General features: G+C 36.4%; 2 protein-coding genes across 4 annotated transcripts; both read left to right on the plus strand.

The window, feature by feature from the left end:
• The first annotated feature begins 384 nt into the window (after positions 1–384).
• dnal1 (dynein, axonemal, light chain 1) lies at positions 385–4,275 on the plus strand. Its single transcript, XM_016284942.1, has 8 exons — positions 385–448; positions 904–942; positions 1,079–1,188; positions 1,299–1,354; positions 1,439–1,494; positions 1,579–1,705; positions 1,799–1,939; positions 3,201–4,275. Exons 1-8 carry the CDS (start codon positions 446–448, stop codon positions 3,248–3,250), a joined length of 582 nt encoding a protein of 193 aa, XP_016140428.1. The 5' UTR covers positions 385–445; the 3' UTR covers positions 3,251–4,275.
• Positions 4,276–5,076: 801 nt separating this feature from the next.
• LOC107594770 (uncharacterized protein C14orf80 homolog) lies at positions 5,077–17,630 on the plus strand. 3 transcript variants are annotated; one of them, XM_016284938.1, is made up of 8 exons: positions 5,077–5,276; positions 5,412–5,502; positions 5,582–5,793; positions 10,019–10,195; positions 10,293–10,382; positions 12,582–12,668; positions 15,766–15,972; positions 17,053–17,630. In XM_016284938.1, exons 1-8 carry the CDS (start codon positions 5,145–5,147, stop codon positions 17,413–17,415), a joined length of 1,359 nt encoding a protein of 452 aa, XP_016140424.1. In that variant the 5' UTR covers positions 5,077–5,144; the 3' UTR covers positions 17,416–17,630. The 3 variants fall into 3 exon arrangements, with proteins under 3 accessions (XP_016140424.1, XP_016140427.1, XP_016140425.1); XM_016284941.1 differs by having other exon boundaries at positions 17,191–17,630; XM_016284939.1 differs by having other exon boundaries at positions 5,582–5,757.
• Positions 17,631–26,638: the final 9,008 nt, after the last annotated feature.

Consider the following 26,638-nt stretch of genomic DNA (forward strand, 5'->3'; position numbering starts at 1 on the left):
TATATATATAAAATAAAAAAATTCTAACTTAATTCAAATTTTTACCTTCAGATGTAACGTTACGGCTTGGTCTTCTCCACAGCCTAAACATGCGTACTCTCCTGAGAGCGAACGAAATGAATAAGATAAAGATCAAAGTTAAAATGAAAACTATAATGATAATTTTAAAAACTCACATTGAGACCTACAAATACTTCTAATAATAAAATGTTATTGAAAAGAACTGTTTACCGTTTGTCAGCGACGGATCCATCAACGACCTTGTCCTAACATCTTACGTAACAGGGTTGACCAATGAATTCGCGTAGGGGGCGTGGTTTGCGCCCAACTGGTTTGGGGAAAAAAATCACGCGTCACGCGGATACGCGGCTCGTGCTAGTCGGAAGCATCACTTCGCGCACGCGCTCTGCGTCGGGGCAGTTCCATAGCAACCGTGAAGAACAACATGGTGAGTTCCCATCCTGTTTCTGCTTTTAATACACATTATTATGTGCTGTCACTGAGGGCAAAATGCATTGTTCTAAATTAGGAAATAAAGAGTTTGTTTTTATAATAAAACGACAACATCACGCTGGCTGGAAAAACAAGCTGCATCAGTGTTCATCGCTTGAGTCAGGCAGATAAACATTTACGTTAGCCACCTTGCTAGCTTATTAGCAGGTTAGGTTTTAAATGTGCAGAGGTTTTGGTTTATATTATCTCCATAATGTGGAGAGTATAGCCAGCTTAACATCTGTATTTTTAGTGAGCTGGATTTTAATAACACACAGTAGCATATTCGTAGAGATACAGAGAAAAAACATTTTATTATAATTTATTAGGCTCTTTAACTATATATTTTTTGCAACAAACATAATCTTACCTTGCTGTGAGTCATCATGAGTTTATTATGTGTGTTTTCAGGCAAAAGCAACAACTATTAAAGAGGCCCTGGTGAAATGGGTAAAACATTTTTTGCTAATTTAGTTTGTAGATGAGCTTTTCCAAGTTTTATCCCATTAAATATTCACAGTAAACATGTAAGCGCTGCTCTGTGTCAGTCAAATTATCTTAATTGATTTCACTTGGTTGTTTGAAGGAGGAGAAATCAGGTGAAAAAGCGAGCGAGGCCACAGCAGTGAAGCTTTATGGTCAGATCCCTCCCATTGAAAAAATGGATGCTTCTCTCTCAAATCTTGTCAACTGCGAGTGAGTCTAAATATACAAATACACATACATTTTCTTATAAACCAGCATCAATGTGTGTCAGATATAATAACTCTCTAATATATCTTCATTGTATGTTCTGTTCTGCCTAGGAGATTATCCTTGTCTACAAACTGTATTGAAAAAATTGCCAACTTGAATGGTCTAAGTAAGTACACCCCTCAAATGCATACATACCCGTCAAGTGCATTTGTCATGATTACTGAGCAGATTATTTACATTTTTCTCCTAGAGAACCTTAAGATATTGTCCTTGGGGCGGAATAACATCAAAAACCTTAATGGACTTGTAAGTAAAGTAACAGAACATTAAGGATAAGGTTAAGAAGTGGACTCCTCTTCTCTGTAACTCGTCCTCTTCTGTCCCCGACAGGAGGCAGTAGGTGATACTCTGGAGGAGCTGTGGATCTCTTATAACCTCATAGAAAAACTGAAGGGAATTCATGTCATGAAGAAACTCAAAGTCTTGTACATGTCTAACAACTTGGTCAAGGAGTGGGGTGAGCATGGAAGATAGATTACTGAGAGTCCAATAGCAGCTTAGCCAAGGTATGTCAATGATGAGCATTTTATGAGGCTGTTTGTTCCTTTAGGGGAGTTTCAGAAGCTGGCAGATCTTCCATCACTGGTAGACCTCGTCTTTGTGGGGAATCCATTAGAAGAGAAGTATTCTGCAGATGGCAACTGGATAGAGGAGGCTACTAAGAGGCTTCCCAAGCTTAAAAAGCTAGATGGTAAGCAGCCTATTTGCCCAATAATTAAACAATTAGTTAAACATGTAAAAAAAAAAAAAAAACCTTCATCAGGGCTCTACGCTTATTTTTCTTTTTAGGAGTGCTTGTGCTCCTAACTTAAAAAATTTAGGAGCACAGTCAAAAATTTGATAAAAAAATAGCCTTCCCATTACGAGGTGATATTTGACTCCTTAAAGTGATTTACAGTAGAATTACCTTTGTAATGGATTTTTTCTATCTTTATTAAAAGTATGTAATCTTTTGTCCAATTAAAAAAATATATATATTTTATAAGCTTTTTAAAAATTCTAGATAAAACCATATAATAAGAATAAGTTACTAATCAAATGAAATCAGTATTAAAATTAATTTGTACAGAGGTAGCACAAAAGTGGCTTGTAGGTGTATTTTCAGACATTTAATGAAGATCAGAGGTGGCATGAGTGCAATTAAATCCATACATTCATGTTTATTAATAAATTGAATGATTAATGTTTTAAAAAATGTTGAATATAGAAATATTAAATGATTTAAAGAACTGAAAAGATACTTTAAAAATGAAACTAAATCCGCCAGCAGGTGGCGACAAGTCACTGATTTGTTCACTGAATCATTCATTCAATTGATTCATTCGAACTGCTGAATCGTTCAGGAATGAAGCAAGTGACAGTATTTATGAATGGGGAATCATGAATCACTGACTCACTAGATTCGTTTAAAAGCGCAGTTCATTCATAAACGAAACACCGCTGTGTTTGAATGGAGACGCGCAGCGGCTGAGCTGTGACTGTTTGAAACTATTTTCGACGACGAAATAGAGCAAAATCAGACAATGTAAGTCACTTAATATTAACTTCTTGTCTATTGAACTGTTGTATTAAATCACTATCACATTTGCAAACTCCCTTAAAAATCATTAAACGCTGTCACTCATCTTAGCTCATCGCGAGCTCACATTTATAATCAACGAAGCTCTCTACACTGCGCATATTTACACCGTCTACACTTTGCTTATGAAAGGATTCATGAGATATGTCTGTGATACATTACTCAACGCTGCAAACACACGTACAAAGCTTTGAAGCTCCCCTCAGCGATCACAATCACAAGTATGATGATGATCGGGTCAGTCGCACTGGTGCTCCTAAATATGTTTTCATAGTCGCACGCAGTAGTTTTCAGTCGCACTGTAGAGCCCTGTTCATACAGACCATGGTTGCAAAAATGACCCTTGATGATTCCTCATAATTTTCGTTTTTAGGAAACCCCGTTATCAAACAAGAAGAGGAGGAAGGTGAAGGGGAGAGTTAATGCAATTCCTTTAAATATTCTAAAGTTGGTGCATTTTTATTGTTTAAACACCAGCATTTTATCTATTAGAAGTCTGTGCAATATTTGCATTTTTAGGTGTATTTATATGGAATAAGCTAAAAACCTAAATCCATTTTCTTGAGCTTTAACACTATTTAGATTTGAAAAGCACACACTTGATGCGTTTTGTTAGCCTTAGCACAAGCGGAAATATACAATCATAATGTTTGGGTCGTGCAGAAGGGCAGATTGGATGGTACTCATTACTTACACTGTAAAAAAAAATTGAATCTAACTTATGCTTAAATTATTTTGAAGAATTAATATGTAAACCTATAATAATTCATAATTTAACAACTTGATTCAGTGAAATAAGATCTTTGACTTGAATAACCAGTTAATTTCCATGTTACCACATGAAGGACATAATACAAGTTATGAAAGTTAATGACACAACTTTTCAGGGAGTTCAATAACTTGTTAGATTGTAACCGTAAATGCAAGCCAGTGACAGCAACTACAAAACTGGAATTATTGATCAAGTGTGTGACATAGGCTTTAACTGTTTTGTTTGGTGGTGCTATGTCTCTATTAGGAGGCTACTTTAAAAATTCTCTGTATTTGAAGTTCATTAATAATCGCAAGATTCAAATTCTAAATAGCATACTTTTTGTAATAAATTTGTTTGGACATAAGCAAATTCCTAATCTATTTGCAGTTATTCTGTTGTCATACAGTTCCATCACTAAGTGTATTGTTAACATATTATTATAAGGTTAAAGCAAGTTGCACAATGAGAGCAATTTAACACTTTGTAGCATGTCTCTATAGAGTAACATAAGTGTACTGTGGCCAAATAAAGACAACATAACTAATATTGTAATAAAAACGTTGTCTGACTTTCTTGTTAAAAAATTTATAAGTGTGATTTCAATTTTATAGTTAAGATTTTGAGCATGTTTTTGACCCCTCTACATCTTTTTGTTTACTGTGTTTCACAAGAAAAAATAAACTATTTTGTCCTCTGCTCAAGTTATGTTGTTATCATCTGTTATTATTACCATTGCTTTGAATTTCTGGTAAGACTTTACAATAAGGTATCATTTGTTAACATTAGTTAATGCATTAACATGGACTAAGAATGACCAATATATTTGTACAGCCTTTATTGTGCCCAACCTTTGTTAAAAATGTTCGGTTTAGTTCACAGTGCATTGATTAATGTTAATGGAATGTTGAAATTAAAATGAACTAAGATTAACAAATGGTTAATTGTCAGTTCATGCTAACTTATGTTAATAAACGAAACCTTATTGTAAAGTGTTACCGAAATGTGAGCGTTGAGTCGTGAACAGTAGGGGGCAGTAAAGTTCTTTAAAAAATGTTTTCTTAGATTTTTTTTCACTTCATTACTTGGTTATCATAAACGTTACATATTAACAAAATATGAGAAAATGTTGTTATTCTTTGCATTTGTATGACTATGCAACAAGGCGTTTGGTCGGTATTTACATGTTAGTGTATTTTCCAATGGAACTGCGGAATTTAGAAGGAGAGATTTCAGAATTCATTTCTTTATATTTAATATAAAACAACAGCATCATGGAGCGGAAAATAAAATGGACATACATGATCAATTAAATTAAATGTACAAAATAGATGATAAATCAAATATACAAAATAAATCATGAGTCCAGTCTATGGTAATACCAATAGCCAGTTCAGGCAGTATGACGGCTCGAAGTGGGCTGTCTACAATTTCTATTGGTCAGGATTGACGTCAATCATGTAGCGCGCCAAAAGCAACAACTAATCAAAACGGCGTAAATGTCACTCAACTCGGAAGTGTCTGTTGCCTGACGACCATCAACGTTGTAAACATACTACATGCAAAATGCCGCACGAAAAGAATGTTAAAGTGAAAGAAGTTATTACTTCTCTCTGTAAGTTACTGGCTGTGTTAAGCGTCGAGTCCATACCAACAGCTGAGGCATTCAGGAGAGCCAAATTCAACAGAAAAGATGCGGTAAGTTAATGGCACCTTAGTACTTTCATGGTAGCACTTCTCCCTCTTTAATTTGATTTAGGATAATTTGATAGAAGAGTCATCATTAGCTAGATAAACCCTGCTTAGTGTGCTCAAAACATGTTTTGCTTTCAGGCAGTGGATATGTGGAGTTTGCTAAGCAGGCTTTTGCAGAGAGCTTTTGCTCTGGATTGTGCGTGCCGGGACTCTAGAATCCAAGACTATGGTAAATTGATCATTGCCCATAACTGCTGTCCATGTGTGATACATAATTGTTTGTACGACCCACGGTGTTGTGCTTGCAGATATTCAGCTGCTGTTTGTCAGGAGTGCTCTGTGTTACTGTGGCTATGGGGCCCCGTGGGTGGTGGGGCCCTGGCCCCCCAGACACATAGAAGAGGTGGGGAGCCGAGATTTGCTCCTGGCGTTCGGCTGGGTGCTGTCATCAGGGAATCTGCTGGACTTCATGCTGGCTGAGAAGGTTCATCAATTAGACACACTCTCATCTGCACCATTGGTGAGACCTTGGGTTTTGGTGATCCAATCAAGGGACAGATTACTCATTTTATCAATTGCTTTCCTCTTGATGTTAAAAGGACCGTAAAAAGTAAAGTAAAAAGAAGTCAAGCTAGAATGTCAAGTGTTATTCTGTGTAAGGCCAGCAGAGAGCAGAATAACTTCATTTTATGCACAATGATGCTCATGGAAAGGACATTGAATTTCTACTAGTCCTAATTTTAAAAAAAAATGTGTTTTTGAAATCCTATCAGCAGCAGAACATTATGCATGACTGAGATACTAAACAGTTAACTTGTTGTTCCATTTGCTCTTGGCTGACTAATCTAATCGACTTTCTAATAAAAACCAATAATGAACAAAACACAATAAAAAAAATCCTGTTTGCTTTTAAGATCAATCTTAACGCTGTTTTGCTCTTTTTGAAAGTCTAATTGGTTAAATCCTTAAACTTTAATCTAATGGAGGCTGTTTCATCTGTTTCAGTAGTGGTGCTTGCTAAGACAAGCATCACTATTTCTCAAACCTAGGATTAATAATTATAATTATATACAGTAGATCAGCGTGCAACTTATCCTACTCTGTATGAGTCATGAGTAATACCCTAAATGCTTTGTGTTGAGGAGAAATATATGCTATTATGATTTTAAACATTCTAACTTGAAATTTGCACCTGGTTGTTGATAAAACAGTGAGAAAAAATACTCATTAGCTTACTTTAAAGGATTCATATATCATATCTAGAAACCAGAATATCAGAGACTTCAAGGTGGGCTCTTTTGTTTGGAGCAAGTATGCTATAAACAACCCAGAACACCATAGCAATGACACAGCAACACCCTGGCATTTATTGTATGTATAAATATTTGAGGCCATCACAGCCACTGATACAGAGCCTGTATCGCTCGAGTACGAGATTGATATTGCGTTTATACAACAGTTCGACGGAACGTGTGTAATTAAACAAGAAACAACGGAGTGCATATACTAGTATCATTAGTGTTATTAAGGATTTTATTAACACTAATGATACTAATATATGTATCATTAGAGTTAATAAAAACCTTATTGACCCCATTATAACAAAAAAGAAGCAAACTGAAGTTGGTAGAATAATACAAAATCTGTTATTTAATATCTACATTTGAAAATTTTTAATAGGTCTGAGTGTTGCATTGTTCTCAAAACGAGTGCTGCATAAATCTACTTCTGTTTGATGTATTTATGTATGTGCACAGACTACTGTTCAAAGGTTTGGAGCTGGTACATTAAAAAAAAATTAATGCTTTCATTTAGCAAGGATGTATTAAATTGGTCAAAAGAGACAAAGACATTTTAATGTTTCAGAAGATTTCTATTTCAAATAAATGCTCTTTTGAACTTTCTATTCATCAAGGAAACCCGCAAAATGCATCAATGTTTCTTAAAGCTGCAGTCTGTAACTTTTTTTGGGTAAAGGGGTCATATGATGCGATTTCAAATTTTCCTTTCTCTTTGGAAAGCTCTTGGTGCATAAATAAGATCTGTAAAGTTGCAAAGACTAAAGTCTCAAATCCAAAGAGATATTCTTTATAAAAGTTAAGAGCCAACCACGCCTACCTAAAACGACTCGTTCTAACACGCCCCCACATATCTACATCACTATGTGGGAAGATTTGCGTAACTCCGCCCAAATGTTCACACAAAGAAAGAAGGCGTAACTTTTATTCTCGCTGTAGTATTGTTGTTGCCACCGCCATGTCGTGAATGCGCTGTGTTTCGTTGTGAAAGCGAAACTACTTTGTTTGGTCTTCCAAAAGAGGACGATATCCGCTTCGTCATGCCTGGAGCTGATCCGTGCTGGTCGCTGAGGAAATACATCAACTTCGCGCTGTGGATCGCCGAATCGGCTTTCACCGTGGACGAAGCGGAGTCCATCCCGGGGTCATCACATGTGGTTGCCGCAAGCCCGCCGGACACTCCTTTGTTGAATCCGCCGACCGCGCCATTCTCAAGCCTGCCCGCCTCTGCTCACTCAAGCCGGCCTCCGCATGCTCTAGTCCGCCGGTCACTCTAGGCCTCCGGCCTCCACTCACTCAAGGCCGCGGTGTGTGACGCTGTTGTATTTACAACCCTGTTCCAGAACAGTTCAACCCAAATATTCAGATGTGTCCAGTGCATTTTATGGAGGACTGTTTCCTGATCCTGGTAGAGTAGACTACAATGCCGGCTGTTCTGACTCACTGTAAGTAAGTTTTTATATTTAAAGAATTTGCCACTGACAATTCAAACGATTGATTTTTTTGGGCAGTGTAGAGTAGCACTTGTTGTTTGTCATTTCTCCGATCACAAATGCAGACATGGTTTTATGTTTACGCGGCGTGATGCAACAAAACATGTAAAAAGACAGTAAAAATCATTATAATCCGTAATTATGTCCCCACTGGATGCAACAAATGCCTCGTTTATAATGGGTTTTATTGGTTTTGTCTCGTCGCACCGGGACACGGCATCACAGTATGGTAAGGGGCGTAACATTTCCGTCACTCGTTTGAGGTATTCGGCCAATCACCACGCACTGGTTAGCTGGCCAATCAGAGCACACCTCGCTTTTCAGACCGATGAGCTTTGTAAAGATTGACACGTTTCAGAAAGGCGGGGCATAAAGGAGAAACAATAATGTACAGTATGTGGAAAATAATGTGTTTTTTTAACCTTAAACCGCATAAACACATTTCATTACACTAAATACACAAAATAATGTTATTTTTAGCAGCATCATATGACCCTTTTAAAAATGATCCGAAATCAATATTTGAGCAAGTACATAACCAGCCAGTGTTCAAAACTATCGCCTTACTTTAGCCCGATTCACAACGGTTAGCTTATAATAATGTTTTCTAATTTGAGTGCTATGGGTAGGTTTTCGCGGGAAATTCGAGCATGGCACTGCGTCATTACATCACGCCTGTACACACAAAGAAGTTGTCCCGGCTACTAGGCTATCGCATGTGAGGATCCTGCAGGTGGAGGATCGTTAGCCTTTTCTCACAACAGCCAGAATAATTAAATGTATAATTTTGATGGCGGATTGTAATCCATAAAGGATTGTGTTTATGAAACCCATGTGAATGAAATTAAATTATATTCCAGTTATAAATGTGCTTCTGATTACAGATAGCCTGGCATTACAAAGATTTGTATTTTAAAGAAAGCCAGTTGGAAGGGAGCATAGTTTGCTTTTTGGGTTAAAAGAATTTCTTAATATTAAATTCGAAGAGTATGACAATTAGATTAGACTGTGCAGAAATTGAAATATACACGCTAATACACACTATACTCATAGTCACCAATGCTGTGGTTGTTAACATTAATCATTTGAGAATAAAGTATAACAATAATAATAATTTGAACGGTTTGATGTGATATGAGCTAACCGATCTTTGGATTTAATCACCATTGGTAGCGAGATTTATGGTAATGCTTTTTTCCTCAGTTGGTCAGAACAAACGTGGCAGACTTGTTACTTACTTATTCAGATGGCCATATACGGACAGAGGTGGCGACAAAGAGGCAAAACTTATGGACTGCAGCTTTAAACACCAAATCAGCATGTAGAATAATTTCTGAAGGATCATGTGACACTGAAGATTGATGGCTGCTAAAAATTCCGCTTGGCCATTTCAGGAATAAATTACATATTAAAATAGAAAACAAAAATTCAATGATAATATTTCACAAAATAAAAGTTTTTACTGCATTGTTGATCAAATAAATGTAGCCTTGGTGAACATAAGAAACTTCTTTTAAATACAATAAAAAATCTTACTGACCCCAAACTTTTGAAAGGTAGTTTATATACTGCTATGATTACCATCCAACAACCTAAATGCAGCACTAACATATTTTTTCCTTAAAAAGCTCAATTAATCATGTGTTAAGCTGTTAATTACAAAAAGAAAAAAAGATCAAAACATTATTATTTGTTTAAAGCAGAAGCCCTAAATAGCAATTCCTGTTTTTTGTGTTTAACAAAGCTAAATCAAAATCTCCCCTAGAACCAGCTTGAGGTTCATGCCTCCCCTAGGGTTAAATCATAAAACCTTAATCTACTGAAGGATTTCTTTATCTTTACTTGTAGGATTTGTACTTTTTGCCTCTAGATGTTGTTACAGTATTAATAGAATGATGCTTGATAGCTACTGTAATGCAATTTTTTTCTTCTTCAATTTTTGTGAACATGTAAGATCCCCCAAGGTCTAATACCTGGACAGCCTGACGTAGCAGCACATGGACCAGGAGAGGATGCCTCAGTGAAGAAGGACCCGGTACTACAGGCACTGCAGTGGCAATATGGGAAACTGAGACTTCAGTGGAAGAGCTTACTCTCAGCACAAGAGGAGAGGTCCAAATTCACCCATAGGGCAAGTCACTAAAAGTATAATCTAAAGTAATGATGAAAACAGCATATTTAGATGTAAATGCAGAAATGTAATAATACCCCATGTTCTCTTTCTCTAGGCTATCTCCAATATCAGCCCCTCTGCTGTCTGTCAGCCTCACATCACTGGTTCCCATCACAGCAACACGACATCAACTGCTCTTGACAAGGTGACATGAAAATGCTGGAACATTGTAATGAAATATTGGCATGAGATCATGTAGGTCTCAGGATTTGTGCATTAAACACTGGGCAAGCGCTATGAGTTCAGCCCCTGATCATTGTTATTACATGACAAGTGACACCTTTACTAATTTAGATTCTCTCCAGAGATTTCTTGTCGCATTTGTATTCCTTTGGTGTATGGTAAGTGCTTCTATCCGTCATCAGAGCATATGGTGATCAGCGCTCGATAATAACTGCCGTAAGCTAGGTAACAAGCTCATTTCAATCGCCGAATGATTGCATGCAGCTGTCAATGTGTTTTTCATCCCCTGGCTTATTCTGGAGAAGGTTGTAATGAAGCATCCACCTCTATGAACCTGCCGCCCAATGCTTTGGTGTGACAGATTGACAAGGTGGGAAATCCTGCTTGTTTGAAGAGTGCAGATCTTGATCTTTAAAGTCAAAAGGCCCACGCTCTCCTGTTCCTTTCCTCTTTCCCTTGCTCTTTAGGGGCTTTGTAAGAGTATTTTATCTCTGAGAAAAAGTCTCCCTCCTGACATCTAACGAAGGGGCTGTTTTTGTCAGGTAGGTTGTTTAGAGTGTATAACAAAAGTGTGCAAAAGAATGAGTGGTATATAGAGAGAGTGAGTGAAAGATAATGAAAAAGAGACATAAGTGGCTTGGATTCCTTTTTTCCTAATCAAAGTCATTTTAATTTCGAACAGTCATTGTAGTTAGTACAGGCAAAATGTTTAGTGCAAGAAGTAAAATACAGGACAAACCTACTTATAATCTAGCAAACCCAATCATGGCATGTTTCCAAGTTATTTATGTACATACACCCACAAACTACAGTTCAAAAGTAATTTCTGTAATTTTATTTTTTAATAAATATAGCAGTTAATACTTTTATACAGTAAAGATGCATTAAATTGATCTAAAATGACAGTACATTTATAACAATTATAATTAATTTATTTTCATCTAAGAATCTTAATTTTTTTTATTAAGTTTCAACATTAATGTTTTTAACATTAATAATGTTAATATTAATAATAAATTAATATTTTTTCTTGAGCACCAAATCACTGTACGCTGTCGATGGGTTGATGGCTGTTTTTAAAATATAAAAAATTATTAATATTTAGAATGTTAAACTAGAAACTAGGTATTTCAAAATGTAATAATATTTCAAAATATTATTGTTTTTACTGTATTTCTGATTAAATAAATGCAGTCTTACTAACCTCAAACCTTTGAATCGTAGTGTATTTATAAATTAAAATTGTTAAATGCTAAGTTTATATTTATATGTTCATTAATAATATTTTAATTAAATGCATTTAAAAAAGTGACTACACAAATAAATCATTCGATTAATGGCAATGGACGGTTGTAAACTAGTTTTGTGTAAATGACTAAAGCTCAAGTTTATTGCCATTTTACTCCCACACTCACAAATAGTAACACTTGGAACGGGCACAAAACTGGCCTACTAACACATCATTTGGTAACTTAATGACTTCACTGTATTATATTAGATGTATAACCAATGTCCAGTTCTTTTTGTAGGGCTCATTATAGTAGCTAGTGATGAATTCAGCACTGTGCACATTCTTACGGTATCATCAGCCAATCTGTGTTGTCATGACATCATTTTTTCTATCACTTCACAGTAATTAGCCATATGTCATGTATGGCTCAGGTAATTGGCTCTAAACAACCTGGCAGCAGAGCCAAGCACCCATGAGTGAAGATTGCAGATTTAAAATCACATACAATCGGGGATCCTGCTTCTTATCTAATAGCATTCTCCAGGTATTCTAGACCTTGGTCTGTCAGGTCTGAGTGTGTGAAGTATACAGTGTGCGATATGTTCAGACACAGGCTAATAGATCTCTCTTCTCAAACCGTGTACGTTACGGTGGGCAGCTCAGGGATCTCTCTCCCTCCCCATTGCCCTTCAGCCTGTGTGGGGTGCTGTGAAGAGTTAGTCCCTGGAGCGCTTCTGTCTAACCACAGAGATGTGAGGTATTAGCTGAGCTCCTACAGGGAAAAATTGCCCCTGAGAACAGTTCAAAGCGGCTGCCAAGTGTGCACAAAACTGTACTTGGACTGCAGGGCCACTGGGGGGGTTTATTGTTTTAAAACAACAGAGCTTCTTCGCGTGTAATCAGGATTTTTTTTGTTACATTTTATTTCAGGAGCTGGAGCGGATACAAGCGTTGAATGGAATTCTGGAGGCGTATCTGGATTGGAAACTCCACAAACCTTTATTCTGGTGCTGGATGGTATGTCTGCTGTGTCCCAAGCAGGAATTAATTTGATATTCAAACTCACGCTCCTTTATCAAATATTCTGTTTGTTCACGCTGTCACATCGCTGTACAGCCCCAGATATGTATGCAAGGCCAGTTCATCCAGACAGTAGGGTTGTGACGGTGAAGAAATTTTCCCACCGGTTAATCGACGTGTGACAACACCGGTAATACCGGTATCACCGTTGGGGTGGGGGTGTTAGTTCGTTTGAGTTTCCCTCTTTTCTTCGTTTTCAAATGGCTTGTAAAGGTGCGCATTTTCCTTTCACTTTCAAATTAGCGGCAATTGAATTGCCGCAATTTGGTGTCAAGTAATTGTTAGTTTTCCCTTTTTTCCTCAGATTTCTTGGCTTTCAAATAGCTTGAAAAAACGCCGTGCACGTTTTACTTTCACTTTCAAATTAGCGGCAATTCGGCGTTAATTCAATTGAAGCAACAACAACGTCAAACTCAGAACTTTTATTAACAAAACAAATAAAAATAGGCTTGTAAAGGTGCGCATTTTCCTTTCACTTTCAAATTAGCGGCAATTGAATTGCCGCAATTTGGTGTCAAGTAATTGTTAGTTTTCCCTTTTTTCCTCAGATTTCTTGGCTTTCAAATAGCTTGAAAAAGCGCCGTGCACGTTTTACTTTCACTTTCAAATTAGCGGCAATTCGGCGTTAATTCAGTTGAAGCAACAACAACGTCAAACTCAGAACTTTTATTAACAAAACAAATAAAAATACACCATATATGCCTAATAAAATAACAAATTACTTAGGCTACACAAAGTTTAAATAGGTATATAAAACTGAAAATCAGCAAACACTGTGGAACCAAATAAATAAGAAACGAATGTTTAAAAAAAACTTCCAGTCAATAGGCTTCTCAAAATCTAAAATATTGCCAAACAGGCGCCTTTGAGTTTCCTTTCTAAACAATCTTCTGCCATCGTCATGTCTTTCTCACCTCACTCTTGTCAGTCAGCTCGACTCACTCTCCTCACGTGACAAGTAAAATCTGACTCCTGCTCCGTAGTGCACTGACCTTCGCGCACGGTTCGGCACACTGCATTGAGTGTTTAGTTTTTAAAAGTGTCTGTCCTCTAACTGAACTAGGCAAAATTGCCGCAGTAGGCAAATGACGCGGCTTAACACCAGTATAACCGAAAACACCGTCTATCGCAGCAAGCCAGATGTGTGAGATTTTCAGCACCACCAAATTAATTTACTCTGAAAAGTTACCAATGACACTAAATCTAATATGTATATTACCCTACAGTTGTTTGAGAGCCAGACTGCCGGTCTGCAAGCAGTAACCTTGCCTAGCTTTGAGTTGTCACTCACAGTGATGCACTGGCACTCCAGGACTCTGAATCTGGCAGACAAGAGCCCTCACTCAAACTGGCACCTCTCCAATTTGAAATGAAGTTATAAAGAAGTCTCCTGCTAGCAGAAGAGGGTCCTGAGCACTTGGCAGGGGCTTCATTTTTCACTCTCAGTGTGCATATTGAAGTAAAAAGGGATGTTTTAACTGCTATTCAGTAAGAGTGGTGAGCTCATGGGTGTCTTTGAGTTGGACAAATGGAGGAGGGCTTTTTGTTTTCCCACTTCCAGCACATCATACTATTGAAATGATTACTTTTTCTATGGTTCTTTTATGTTGAGCCTCAATATAAGTCGATATAAGATGCACAATCAGAATAAAGCGCAGTGTGGGGTTTCAATGAATTATAATATCCTCTATCAAATTGAGTTGTGGAAATACTCTAAACCCTGTTAATTCAATTTTTAGAGCCTTTTAGTGAGAAATTCAATCTAGTCTTTTGAAACGCAGACAAAAGTTCCCCGGTCCAAAGAACAGGAAGAAGGGGAATGGAAATCAAATAGCATGCCCACTGCAACAACGGGAAATCTATAGCTCTTGATGAAAGCCAAATATTGTGTGGATGGAGTGCTATTTGGGCAGGATTGTTTTGTCACCGTCCACACAAGGGTGATGGAAGCAGCTCTTAAGCTTCAGCTATTGGTTGAGCTGCTGTTGATTAGCACAGGTTCTTAAAGAATTGATTTTCTTTGAAGGTGCTTGCACAAAGTCTGACTTTGAGCGAACTGGATCATCTACCCAAAACACTTTCACTGAGTTATTCTGAAGTGTCGGGACATTTTGTCGCTGAACTGTTTTAACAAGAAAACGATCAGTGGTACTTGCTGTTATTATTGCTCATACGTAGGGCTATTAGTTTATTTTAAACTCCTTAAGGCCTGTTCACACATTTTAACCTTAACTATAACTGTAAAGTTTTAGTAAACCTCTTCAGCGACCAACCACTCTCATGAAGCACTGCAAATTACATAACATAGTCAGTGTCCCCAGTCTCAAATTAAATATTTGTATTCATATGCACATTCTGCAATAAACTTGAAATAGATTGTTTGTATATACGACATAAACTACTTAAATAAATAGTTCTATTTTTCTGTCGTTTTTAATGTGATTGTCATTCATAGAACTTCATGGGATTTATTGTATCTTTATTTACACAGCATTGTGTTTTTGATTCTTCAAGTACTTTTTTTCTTTAAATCAATGTTTGTAATGTTGTGATTCACCCTGTAACTGGTTGGTTTGGCTCTTGACTTATAATGTTATAATGTAATACGTTTTTTTAATCCCTATGGGATTTCTGGTAAATACTGAGAAACTGGCCGGGCACTGTTGCACTTTAATTCAGTGTGTTTCAGAACAAAATAAACAACATACAGTGTAGGTCTGAAAACACCCTTTTCATTTTTCGCATAGCTAAGCACCACTCATTTTCCTCAGAAAAAAAAATAAAAATCGAGTTAAATTATGATTGATTGCACATTAAAGAGAAACCTGACAAAAACAAACTACACAGTATGCATGTTCTGATTGTAAATGAGAACTAGCAGAAAACAAAGTCAACTGATAGCTCTTTAGTAAATTAATCCAAAGACTATATAATTCTTTTAGCAGAGCTCGCTGGCATGGGTTGAGCACAGTACATCTCAATTTTCTCAGAAGGGGTCCTGACCTGTTGCACTTATGCCTTTGTCTCTGTGCAGGACAGCGTGATCGACAGCTCCCTCGCTGATGCGTCCGAGGTCGATCCTGCCGATTGGCCACCAGGGGAGCGGGCTGTCACGGTGAGGTGTCCCCACGGAGACGAGACCAGGAGAGCAGTCAGACGACTTGACAAGATGTTGCTAAGGCTGCAGACAGAACTGAGAGCCAGAAGAATAGAGCAGTCCACTCTCACACTCACCTCACAGGTAAATGACCAGCCAGTAGGTAAGATCCACCCACATAAGTGCCGATGGGAAGGCTTCAACTTATAATAAGGTTAGGATTTCACTGCCTGAAGTTGATAAAGTTTTCAAATTCAAACGCTGTCAGTTTTGGTGCTTGAGATGTTGACAGTCTTAAGTTTTAAGATTTATATAAACTCAGTCCCACCACATTGATATGTTCATCACATCATCCTTTATTTCCTGTTACCTTCCAGTTTAGAATTTTTCGAAGTACTTTTATTTTACATAGAATATTGGCAAAGCAGCAGTATGTGTACATAAAAAAGAAACAGTGACAAATAAATGATTTATTATTATTAATAATTATATGCTCATATTACTAATAATTATTGTAGTATTTAGATAATTGTTTAATGACTTATAATTAATAGTAACAATAATAATAATATTCATAACAATAATAATAACTTATTTTTATTATTAATAATAATAATAATAATAGGTCTTAAAACAATTATCTAAATACCATAATGACCATAATTAAATTAATAATAATAATCATCATTATTAGTATTCCTTTTCTTTAGGTTTCTATAGGCACCAATTCCTAATTTGTTCTGTGCATGTGGAACTTTCCTCATCATGTTTTATTACCTGTTCAAAGGTTCCTCCAGCAGATTCAATAGATGTTTTAATATCTCTGTAATTAGGGAGGATAGTGCTTAAAGAATTATAAAAACTAGGTCATCTCATCATTGCATTCTTTTATTACCTGAATAAATTACACTACATTGTAACGTGGTTGGTGCGGTGGATAATTAGGTGGTCTTTGTGATGTGGTACAACCACAGGTCTAACCTGTTATGATAAATGACCGCCTGCCATAGCTGAGGTCTTATTCTCAGACTGAAATTTCTTCACGTCAATTCTGAACACATTCCTAGTGATGCAAGAGCTATACAGTGACATATCTGCTCCCATGTACTTGATTATCTGGGTTACCGCAATACCTTTCTTTTTGATATTAGTATCCATTTGATGTTTGATCAGTATTCCAGTCTGTTGAAATCATTAGTCTTAGCAAGCTTTCGTTCTCATTAGGGGGGACGTCAAGGGGCTTCTCGGCTTTCTGAAAGTCAGAGAATGAAGGTAGAGAAGAAGGTTTCAGGCTATTTAGAGGGTCTCCGTCGTACTGACACCTCCGCAATCACATCAAGAGGCTTTTTGCCATGTCTCCAGGATCCACAGCCCACAAAGCCACCTCACAGGTTCCACACCAGAGAACCTGGCCTGGAAGTGACAGCTGGGAAGCTCCAGGCATCGACAGCTCTGGATGAGCTGAGGGAGAGGGAGGCTGTACTGCAGTGGCAGCTGGAACTATTGAGGCAAAGTATGAGAGTGGAAATGCAGAGACAGGCCAGCACAATGGAGCGGATGGTTCTCATCCCACCAATTAAGAGATAAACACACTTTTTGTGTCACTGTATGCACTGGGATCTGGTCAGGCTGCATTTTGAGTCCCTAAATAAAGTGAACATATTCGTGTTTTGGTTTTTCGCCTTTTCTGAGGAATTAAAACTCAAACTTATGAACGTTCTTCATTAGAGAATGTTTTGTAATCAATTTTTATGTATTTAAAAATGATTGCCTCTGTGTGCATGGAAAATAAAGAAACTTCAAGGCCATTTTGTCTGTACTTGAATACTTACACTGAAAAAAGATGATCAAATGCATCAAGCCACACTCTGAAAAACAAGTCTAATGACTCCGACTCAAGCAAATGTCTGACCTCTGTACTTCCGTGTACTTCGCGGCGTGTTAGAAAAAATGGAAGACATTTTAAATCTTTTTTTTTTTATTCATGCCATTAATACAGGGCAGAACAGCCTGCAGTTTCCAAAGTAGGTCATTCTTTCTGTTGCTTTCCGAACCTGTGAAAGTTAGGATCGAAGTTTGGAAAAAATCAAACTCCTGCAGAGATCTGAACCCAGTTTTGCGGGGCAGTTCATAACATGAGAGGATTTCGCCTTTCAACGCCAAGTCAGTTCCTACCAGCCAATTGGTGTGGTCTCAATTACATTTGGAAAGCTGTAAACAAACTAGGTGTGCAAGATAACATGAGCTATTGGGCAAACTAAAGAAGCCGGCACAGGCCACAGTATTAGCTGATTAAGAAAGTCATTTACAACACCGATTTTCATTAGGATTATAAGCCGAAATCCTAATCTAGACGCTGTACAGAGCGTGACGATTTCTAAAAGGATTTTCCCTCCATTACCTTCGGCCTCCTTATCTAGTCCAGAATTGCTGTTTACAACTGAGGGAACGCAAACACACAGACTCGCCGGGTCTATTTCCCAGATGTTTGATGTGTGCTCTCAGTGTTCGAACTATACCGTGGACTTTGGGGGAGCCCACTTGTTTTTTTTTATAACGGGGGGGTTCGTGTGCTTGCGCATGCCTCAAAATGGGCTTACAATGACTTACAAAGATACATAACAGCTACAAGTACAAACAATCTTTATGCAAGCACTATATAGGATAAATCACTATACAGGATTTACCCTATTATACTTTATCGACACGAATTGATAGGTGAAGCAACAAACAGCCACCCACAAATAGTCTATAAACAAAGCATCAGGCTGTCTTTGAGTTCACATGAACAATGGTTAAAGTTACTCGTCGTCAGGCTACAGAAGAATACCATAATTCCTCGGCTCAGTTAGGCCTAAGACATTGAGAGTCACGCAGACCTATAACAACCCAGCCACAACACATAATTGCAAATAACATGCCTTACCTTAACACAGAATCGACCACAGAGTCCAGCGTTTATATTTTTTCTTCGAATCTTTGAGTTAACATGAACTAAACATGAGTGGAATTTGCACCGCAGCGCCCCCACACCTTGATGCTCATGACAAGAATAGCATGTATAGTTATCTTTATTGAAGTGAATTAGGTTTAAATCGCCGTCATGTATGAATGAATGATATTTTTGCAATTTTACACATAATAATCCACAATGATCACATTACACAAAACTGAAATTGCACGTCAAAATAACACATTGTCAGTATTTTTTGAGACCCCCCAAAATTTCACAAATCCCTTCAGGGGAGCCCATGTCTTATTAAGGGGAGCCTAGCTCCCCCGTAGTTTGCACCCTGTGTGCTCTAAATGAGCTAAGACTCATGTAGCTGAAATTCAAGGTTCTTATTATGCTTTTATCAAGAGGGTCAACCAGTGTCAAGCCAAGAGCTGGTGTGGGTGGGTTCCTCGCTACCTGGAGTCCTCTGATGAATATTTTAATAATTAGATGATGCCGATGGGTCCAAGTGACACATTTTCTCTTTGGCATCAATATTAATAGGTTGCAGTTTTCACACTTCATGTGAAAGGTGGTGCTGCATAGCAGAAGCAGCCCTGCAAGTAGAGTTTCAAAGCTGAAACTGTTTTTGTTTGTTTGTTTTTTTTTTTTGCATGCTGCATGGCTGCATATTTAACATGCAATGAAAATGTAGTATAACCTAGTTAAAAACTGTATTTTACAAAATATATATTTTTATTAAATAGTATAAAATAATGGAGTAAACTACTTATTTGTTTGACAAAAACATCTTTTGGGGTAAGTCTTTATAATTATAGAGCAGCCTCAGCTTCACACACAGTCCGTTCACAGAAAGTTTAATGTATTTTCTGACAAAACTGGTAAGTATTTTCTCATCCTGCAAGCTCTAATCTGACTGGCTGATTTGTACACAACTTCTCTGATTAAGTGCACACAGGATTGTTTGTTTATTTATCTATTTTTAATCAGTCTGCTTGGAAAAAAAGGAAATCTGAAATCTTCCAAATCAGAATCTTCCAAAGTTTGCCAGAACTTGAAATCAAATCTTTAAAAGACTTCTGTTTGAAGCACTTAGTTGTTATTTTAATATTATATGATATAGTATTATAGTTTTTTTTATATATATATATATTTTGAATTAGATATTATTTTTATATTTTCTGTTTTCATTTTAATAATTTTTTTTATTTATTTTTAATTTTAAAGTAATTTTGTTGTGGGTTTTTGTCATTTTTATTATATATTCTTTCAAATGTCTGTATAATTTGTATTTATTACTTTATTTAGTTTTAGTTATTTTAGTAGTTCAAGTATAACTAAAAGTTTTTCATTTAAATAATAATATCTGTATATTTCAGTCAAAATGTTTTTATGGTGGTAGTTTTAGTTTGTTATTCGGTTTAGTTCAATTATAACCTTGCTAGCAATTTGTCTAGATATCCATGAGCACAATGGTGTATATATTAAAAAGCATGTTATTAATATATTGATAGCATCTAAAATGTAAGCATTTTACATATGATCACAAGTGTTTACAAATCCGGTCCCACTTTATATTAAGTGGCCTTCACTACTATGTACTTACATCAGAAAATAAGTACAATGTACTTATTGTGTTCCTATTGTATTGCAAAACACTTTTGCTGCTACTGAGGTGGGATACGGGTAAGGTATGACAGGTTTGGTGGCAAGTTTAAAAGTGGGTTAAGGTATAACGGATGGGACAACAGTGTAATTATAAATGTAATTACAGAAATTAATTACAGATGTAATTACATGCAGATATTTTTCAAATATAAGTACAATGTAAAAACATGTATGTACACAGTAAGTGCATTGTACCAAATGATTAATTTAAATGCAAGTACATAGTAGTTAAGGCCACTTAATATAAAGTGGGACCACAAATCCTTTTTGGTTAATAGAATATTGAATTAATGGAATGCATAGTTGATTTTAATGTAATTAAATACTGTATGTTAACACATTTTCCTGATTTTACATAAACGTTGATTATGTTCTCTGTGATGTCAGGTGTTGCATTCAACTCATTGCAGAGGATTCCATCATTTTATCCAAAACTTTAAAATGAATAAATTCTGCTATCATTTAAGCATTATCTAATCAAAAACAATGTTTACATTTTAGATGAGTCAATGCATCCAAATTGGTTGTTTCAGAGTATATTCAACAAAACATGTACGTGTAAACAGTCTGTGTAGATTCACAGTCAAACTAAATCATCCAGGAAATAAAAATGTGTATGTGTAAACACTACGTTCAAATACCTACGAATCATAATGAGATCAGGCTGCTGGATTCGTAAATGATTTACCATTTGGATATAAATAAGGTCCCTTTGCTCATGTAAATAAATTTGATGATGAACAAGTGCAGTCTGTAATAGTTTCTCCAATAACCACTTTATAATTTATGTCCATTATCAAAGGAACTACTCAGTGTGGCAACCCAGAAATCACAGTTGGCTGTCTGTGTGAGAGCTCCTGTTGGCGTTCCGCTAATGTGCTGCAGATGCAGCCCAAAAATCACTGTTCTGTCTGCTAGTCCTCTCAGTCAGAAGCCTGATTAGACCCGTCCCTGGAGGTCCAAAGTCATTCTTCCAGTACACATCCAAGCAAGTCCCAACACTCTTTACTTATTACAAAATGGCAGCTTCCATCTGGGGATGAACATGGTGCCATAGTGTCACAAAATAGAGCGTGGCACAGACTGACAGTGTTTCCAAAGGCACAGTGCCTAATGGATGGTGACAGGGTCAGTGCGGCACCGCTGCACACTCCGCCGCTGCTCATTTAGACAGGAGGCCATTAGAGAAGGCGTTGCCGTGATGCCTTCGAAAGGTACTCACCTGGAAAGAGACTTGAGCCATCCTTCACGGAGGTAGAGCAGACCGCTTTACCCTTGGGGACCCTGATGTACGATGGGACCTTGCTAAGTACCCACAGTGCAGAACTACAGAGAGTTTTGCAAGAATCGCCTTGGTATGCATCTTTTTAATTGGCTAAATTGTGTCTTTTCTCTTTGCCTTGTGTTGCAGGCGGGGGGCAGAGAGTCGAGAGGGCACGACTGAGGTTTTTTTGGAGATCTGAATGGTGTGTGCGAGTGGGAAGATGCATCAGACTAATTCATGAAGCTGAGGTGTTTAGTACACAGGGATGACACCTGGCTTTCATCTTCTTTCAAAGGTGTAAGAACACAAAAGCCATCTAACCGTCTGTGCCAGATATAGTGACAGTGAAAAAATGAAGAGTTTACCGCAGGCGGAGGGTTTGAACCCTTCATAAAACATGGCATATAGCAGCCTCCGCAGCTCAGGGACATAATGCAGATAAGAAAGTATGCCAGGAAGGAAAAATGTTTATGAGTTCATCAAATACAGACACAGTATAGCCTGATTTATTGAGAGATGGTGCTTTATTGGGAGCTTCTAGCTAGTATTTCACTGAAAATCTCTTCTGAATGTATATTGGCATGTTCCGATATTGTAGTGCAATGAGTTTTCAACTGGGGTTCAGGGACCGCCAGGGGGCTGCAAGAGGATGAGTGTGAAAATTTGAGAAAAAAAAAAACAAAAACAAAAAAAAAATATATATATAAGGGGGAAAAAAGACATTTACAAAAGTAACTTGATATTTGCACATAAAATATTAAATGTTTAATTTATATATATTTATATTTTTATACCATTAACTAAAAAAATGTAAATCATTTTATAGATACACTACCATTCAAAAGTTTGGGGTCAGTAGTTTTTTTATTATTATTTTTTTAAGGAGAATGCTTAAGAATTCTTTTTTTTTTTTTTTTGCAGTAAGAATGCATTGAATTAATTAAAAACAACCATAAGGACTTTTTGTGTTTGTGACTTAGTGACAAAAAATTCTAATAAAATTTCAAATAAAAATTGTTCTTTGAAATTTCTATTCATCAAAGAGTCCAAAAAGTGTCTGAACTAAAATATTACGCATCACTATTACGCAACTATTTCCAACATTGATAATAATAAGAAATGTTTCATGTTTCTTGAGCGCGAAATCTTCATAATGATTTCTGAAGTACCATGTGACACTGAAGTCTGGAGTAATGGCTGCCATCACAGGAATCATTTTTGTTGTTGTTATTGTTTACATTTTAATATATTTAAATAGAAAACGGCTATATTAAATAGTAGTAATATTTCACATTATTATTACTATTTTTCTGTGTTTTGATCAAATAAATGCAGTCTTGGTTAATAGAATTCTTTCAAATATATATATATATATATCAACTTTTCAAACCCAAACTTTTCGATGGTATTGAAATTAAGTATTTTCCAAATAATATTTTGACAATTGCTTTAGTACAATATTAACGCAATGCCTAATTATTTAATTTAGTAAATATTTATTTAATTTTGTTGTCTATACAATACTGTATCTTTACAATAAAATTGTATAGTTTTCTCACAGTATGTAATGGATTTATATACATGCAACAGCATTTATATTTTACTCAAAGTGAGATCATCTTTTTGGGGGTCCTTGTCCTCATAGTTAAAACCCCCTGGTCTAGTACATAGTATGGTCCATATAACCTCAGAAGTGTGGCTATATTTGAGGCTTCAAACCCCTAAGAACGGAAAGGAATGAGGCGCATTATTAAAGCACTGACCCAAAAAGTGTTCAGAGTGAACGTGATCTGTAGTCTGAGAGAATGGGAAAGGACTGGCTATATCAGGCCTGCTTGAGGGGTATTGAGGAGTGAGATTCCTATGTGTCTAGTTCAACATGTCTGTATTGGTGCAGTAGATTTATTGAGATCTAGTAGCTATTCTTTATTGATCCCAGATGGAATGTTTCCTAATAGACGCCTCTTTATAAAGGTTAGGATTATCTCCATTAATCTATTTATCTCTGTATTATCTGTTTCTGCATAACAAACTTTAAAAATGACTGGAAAATCAGTGATGGATTGGAAAGTATGTGGCATTTTTGGGTTTCAACTGGGCCAAGTATTCTTTTCATTGTTCAAGTTGTATTATGATCCTCTGAAAATTTATACAAAAAAAAGTTATTCAGTATTTTTGTTTTGTTCTCTAGTAGAAATATTGAAACATTCTAAGTCTTGTTTTCTGAGTAACGTTTTTGATTAAAAAAGAAAACTTGTCTGCCAATGGGATCAGATAAATAATCTTGTTTTCCCTTTGATTTAGGCTTATTTTTCGGACCCCACTGACAGCTATTGTTTTCTCAATCAATTTCAATCTTTTTTTTTTTTTTATTGAAAAACAAGGCTTATGATTTTAAATCATTATGCTTCTCAAGTAAATGTATCTTGATGTAAGAATATTTATATATTTTTACTGGAAAACTAGACAAAAATACCAAGGAAGAACATAATTTTTGCATTAAAAAAAACATTAAACAATATGGAGCCTGCCTATAGGCTTTAAAAGAGAAATGTACATTTAAGCAATTATGAAATACAAAAAAAGAAATAAAAGAAAAAAAAAAAAGAGTAATGGAGAAAAATATCAAACTATTGTTTTGGCCTGAAAGCTATTACAAAAAATAAAATAAAATGATATTGTCATTTTTGTTTGTAAGGTTAGATGGAAAAAGAATTTGGAAAAAATTCACAAAAAAAAAAGCTCATTTATTAGGGTATAAAACATGTTTGAAACCAACAAAAGACTACAACAGAAAACAACAATTTGTGAATATGTATTTTCACTCAAAATTTTAGTCACTGAGAAATAGCTTTTGTGGCAACTACCATTCTTCCCTTTGTGTTTTTCTATTGTCATTATTTATTGAACAATCTGCCTTACTTAAAAGTCTTTAATACTTGAATGCTTTGGGGAAAATTAATTGGTATCCAGCCGCAAACATAATGTCACTACTGAAACCACAATACAATTAAATAATAATTCTAAATTGAAGATCACTCTAATTAATTCGAAGAACTGAGATGGAAACTGCCCTCAGGCCAGCAAAATGGACCCACATCCCACTTGACTCATTTTTCAAGTAATTATCCAAGAGACTCTTTAGTCCATTGGCTCTAGTGGGGTTCAGCAACAAAGCAGATTTATAGAAAAGACTAATGTGATGTTGTGTCTGTAAGAGACAGAGTGAGTGCTAAAGCGGTGAGGATCTCACCCCAGGGCACATCGATGGCACATATGAGAGAGTTTGTGGTTTTGCCATGGAGCAGATAGCACAGCCTCTGAGCACTAAATCAATAGCCATCACAATGGCTGGAGGATTTACAGTCGCCCATTGATCCCTCCTGTAACTCGTCAGCAATCCTCAGACCAAAGCAGCTGAGCATGAAAGACTGATCATGTTGAGCCCAGAACGTGGCCTGGAGGGATCTTAGATACAGACCAGAGCAGCAGACTGCTGAAGATTAACAGAAAGGATCAGAAGAACTGAGATGGAAACTAAAGTAAAGCTAAAGCTCTTTTTAAGCCAGTCAGTTCACTCGGCAGACAACTTGGTTAGGCCTCCTGGCAGCTATTTACTAGTCATGCCAGTACTACTTGACTGGGGTAGGACTGAAATTTTAATAACATGTCAAATAGTCATGGCCTAATGGTTAGAGAGTCGGACTCGTAACCCAAAGGTTGCGGGTTCGAGTCTCGTACTGGCAGGGATTGTAGGTGGGGGGAGTGAATGTACAGCGCTCTCTCCCACCTTCAATACCACGACTGAGGTGCCCTTGAGCAAGGCACCCCGAACCCCCAACTGCTCCCCAGGCGCCGCAGCAAAAATGGCTGCCCACTGCTGTGTGTTCACGGTGTGTGTGTGTGCACTTTGGATGGGATAAATGCAGAGCACTAATTGCGAGTATGGGTTTTATTGGAATATACAAAGTACAATAAAAGAGCAATATTAATAAATCTATACATTCCTTTTTCTATTAACAACTACTAAGGGTGGACACAAACATAAACAGTCACAACAGTTTACAAATGAAATGTAAACCCAAACCCCACCCACCCCAAAGGAGGAGAATAAAACTTAAGTACATTTAAAAAAAAAACCAAAAAAACAATTTCAAACAAATTTACAATTATACAGAATTAAATATAACAGAAGAAATAAACAAGAGACTACACAGAACAATTAAAATTAAATGAACAATTAAACAATTAAAAATACATATTACAAATCAGTAAATATAAGTGGTGTATTTTTTGACAAAGTCAAGTAGAGGACCCCAGTTTTTATCAAATTTGTCAGTAGAACCTCTTTAAGCAAGCTTAATTTTTTCAATATATAGAAAAAACAACAAATCTTCTAACCATGAAAAAGTGGTTAGATACAGACCAGAGGAGATTTAGAAGTCTTCCAGAAGTGTAGTAAAATTAATCATTTTAATTTTTATATATATACAATATATACGCTCAGACCAATGAGGCCTATGACTAATCTGTTTAAAAAAGAAATACAAAACCTGTGCTAATTGAAAGAAAACAAGCTGTTAAAAAAATGTAATCCAGTATTTGGTAAGAATAGAGCATAATGAGAAATTCATAATCAGTTTTTGTAGGCTGGTCATTTTTGACCAGGAACACCTAGTGTAACAAGGTGGGGGAAAAACCAATTGGGATGTAGGTATACCCAGGGATGGGCAAAGATGCATCACATTTTTTAAATAAAATACCAAATACGTTAATTTTAGGTGTATCAAAATAAACTACAAAATACAGCAGCCACACCAAGTATCAAAATAAACTACTGTATTTTTGTATTTTAAAAATACTAAAAAATACTTTTACAAGGGAGCATGAAATTTCTTCACAAACCTTCCATCAATTGGCCC

Source organism: Sinocyclocheilus grahami, unplaced genomic scaffold (genome assembly GCF_001515645.1).
Source record: "Sinocyclocheilus grahami isolate Dianchi unplaced genomic scaffold, SAMN03320097.WGS_v1.1 scaffold191.1, whole genome shotgun sequence".
Lineage (NCBI taxonomy): Eukaryota > Metazoa > Chordata > Actinopteri > Cypriniformes > Cyprinidae > Sinocyclocheilus > Sinocyclocheilus grahami.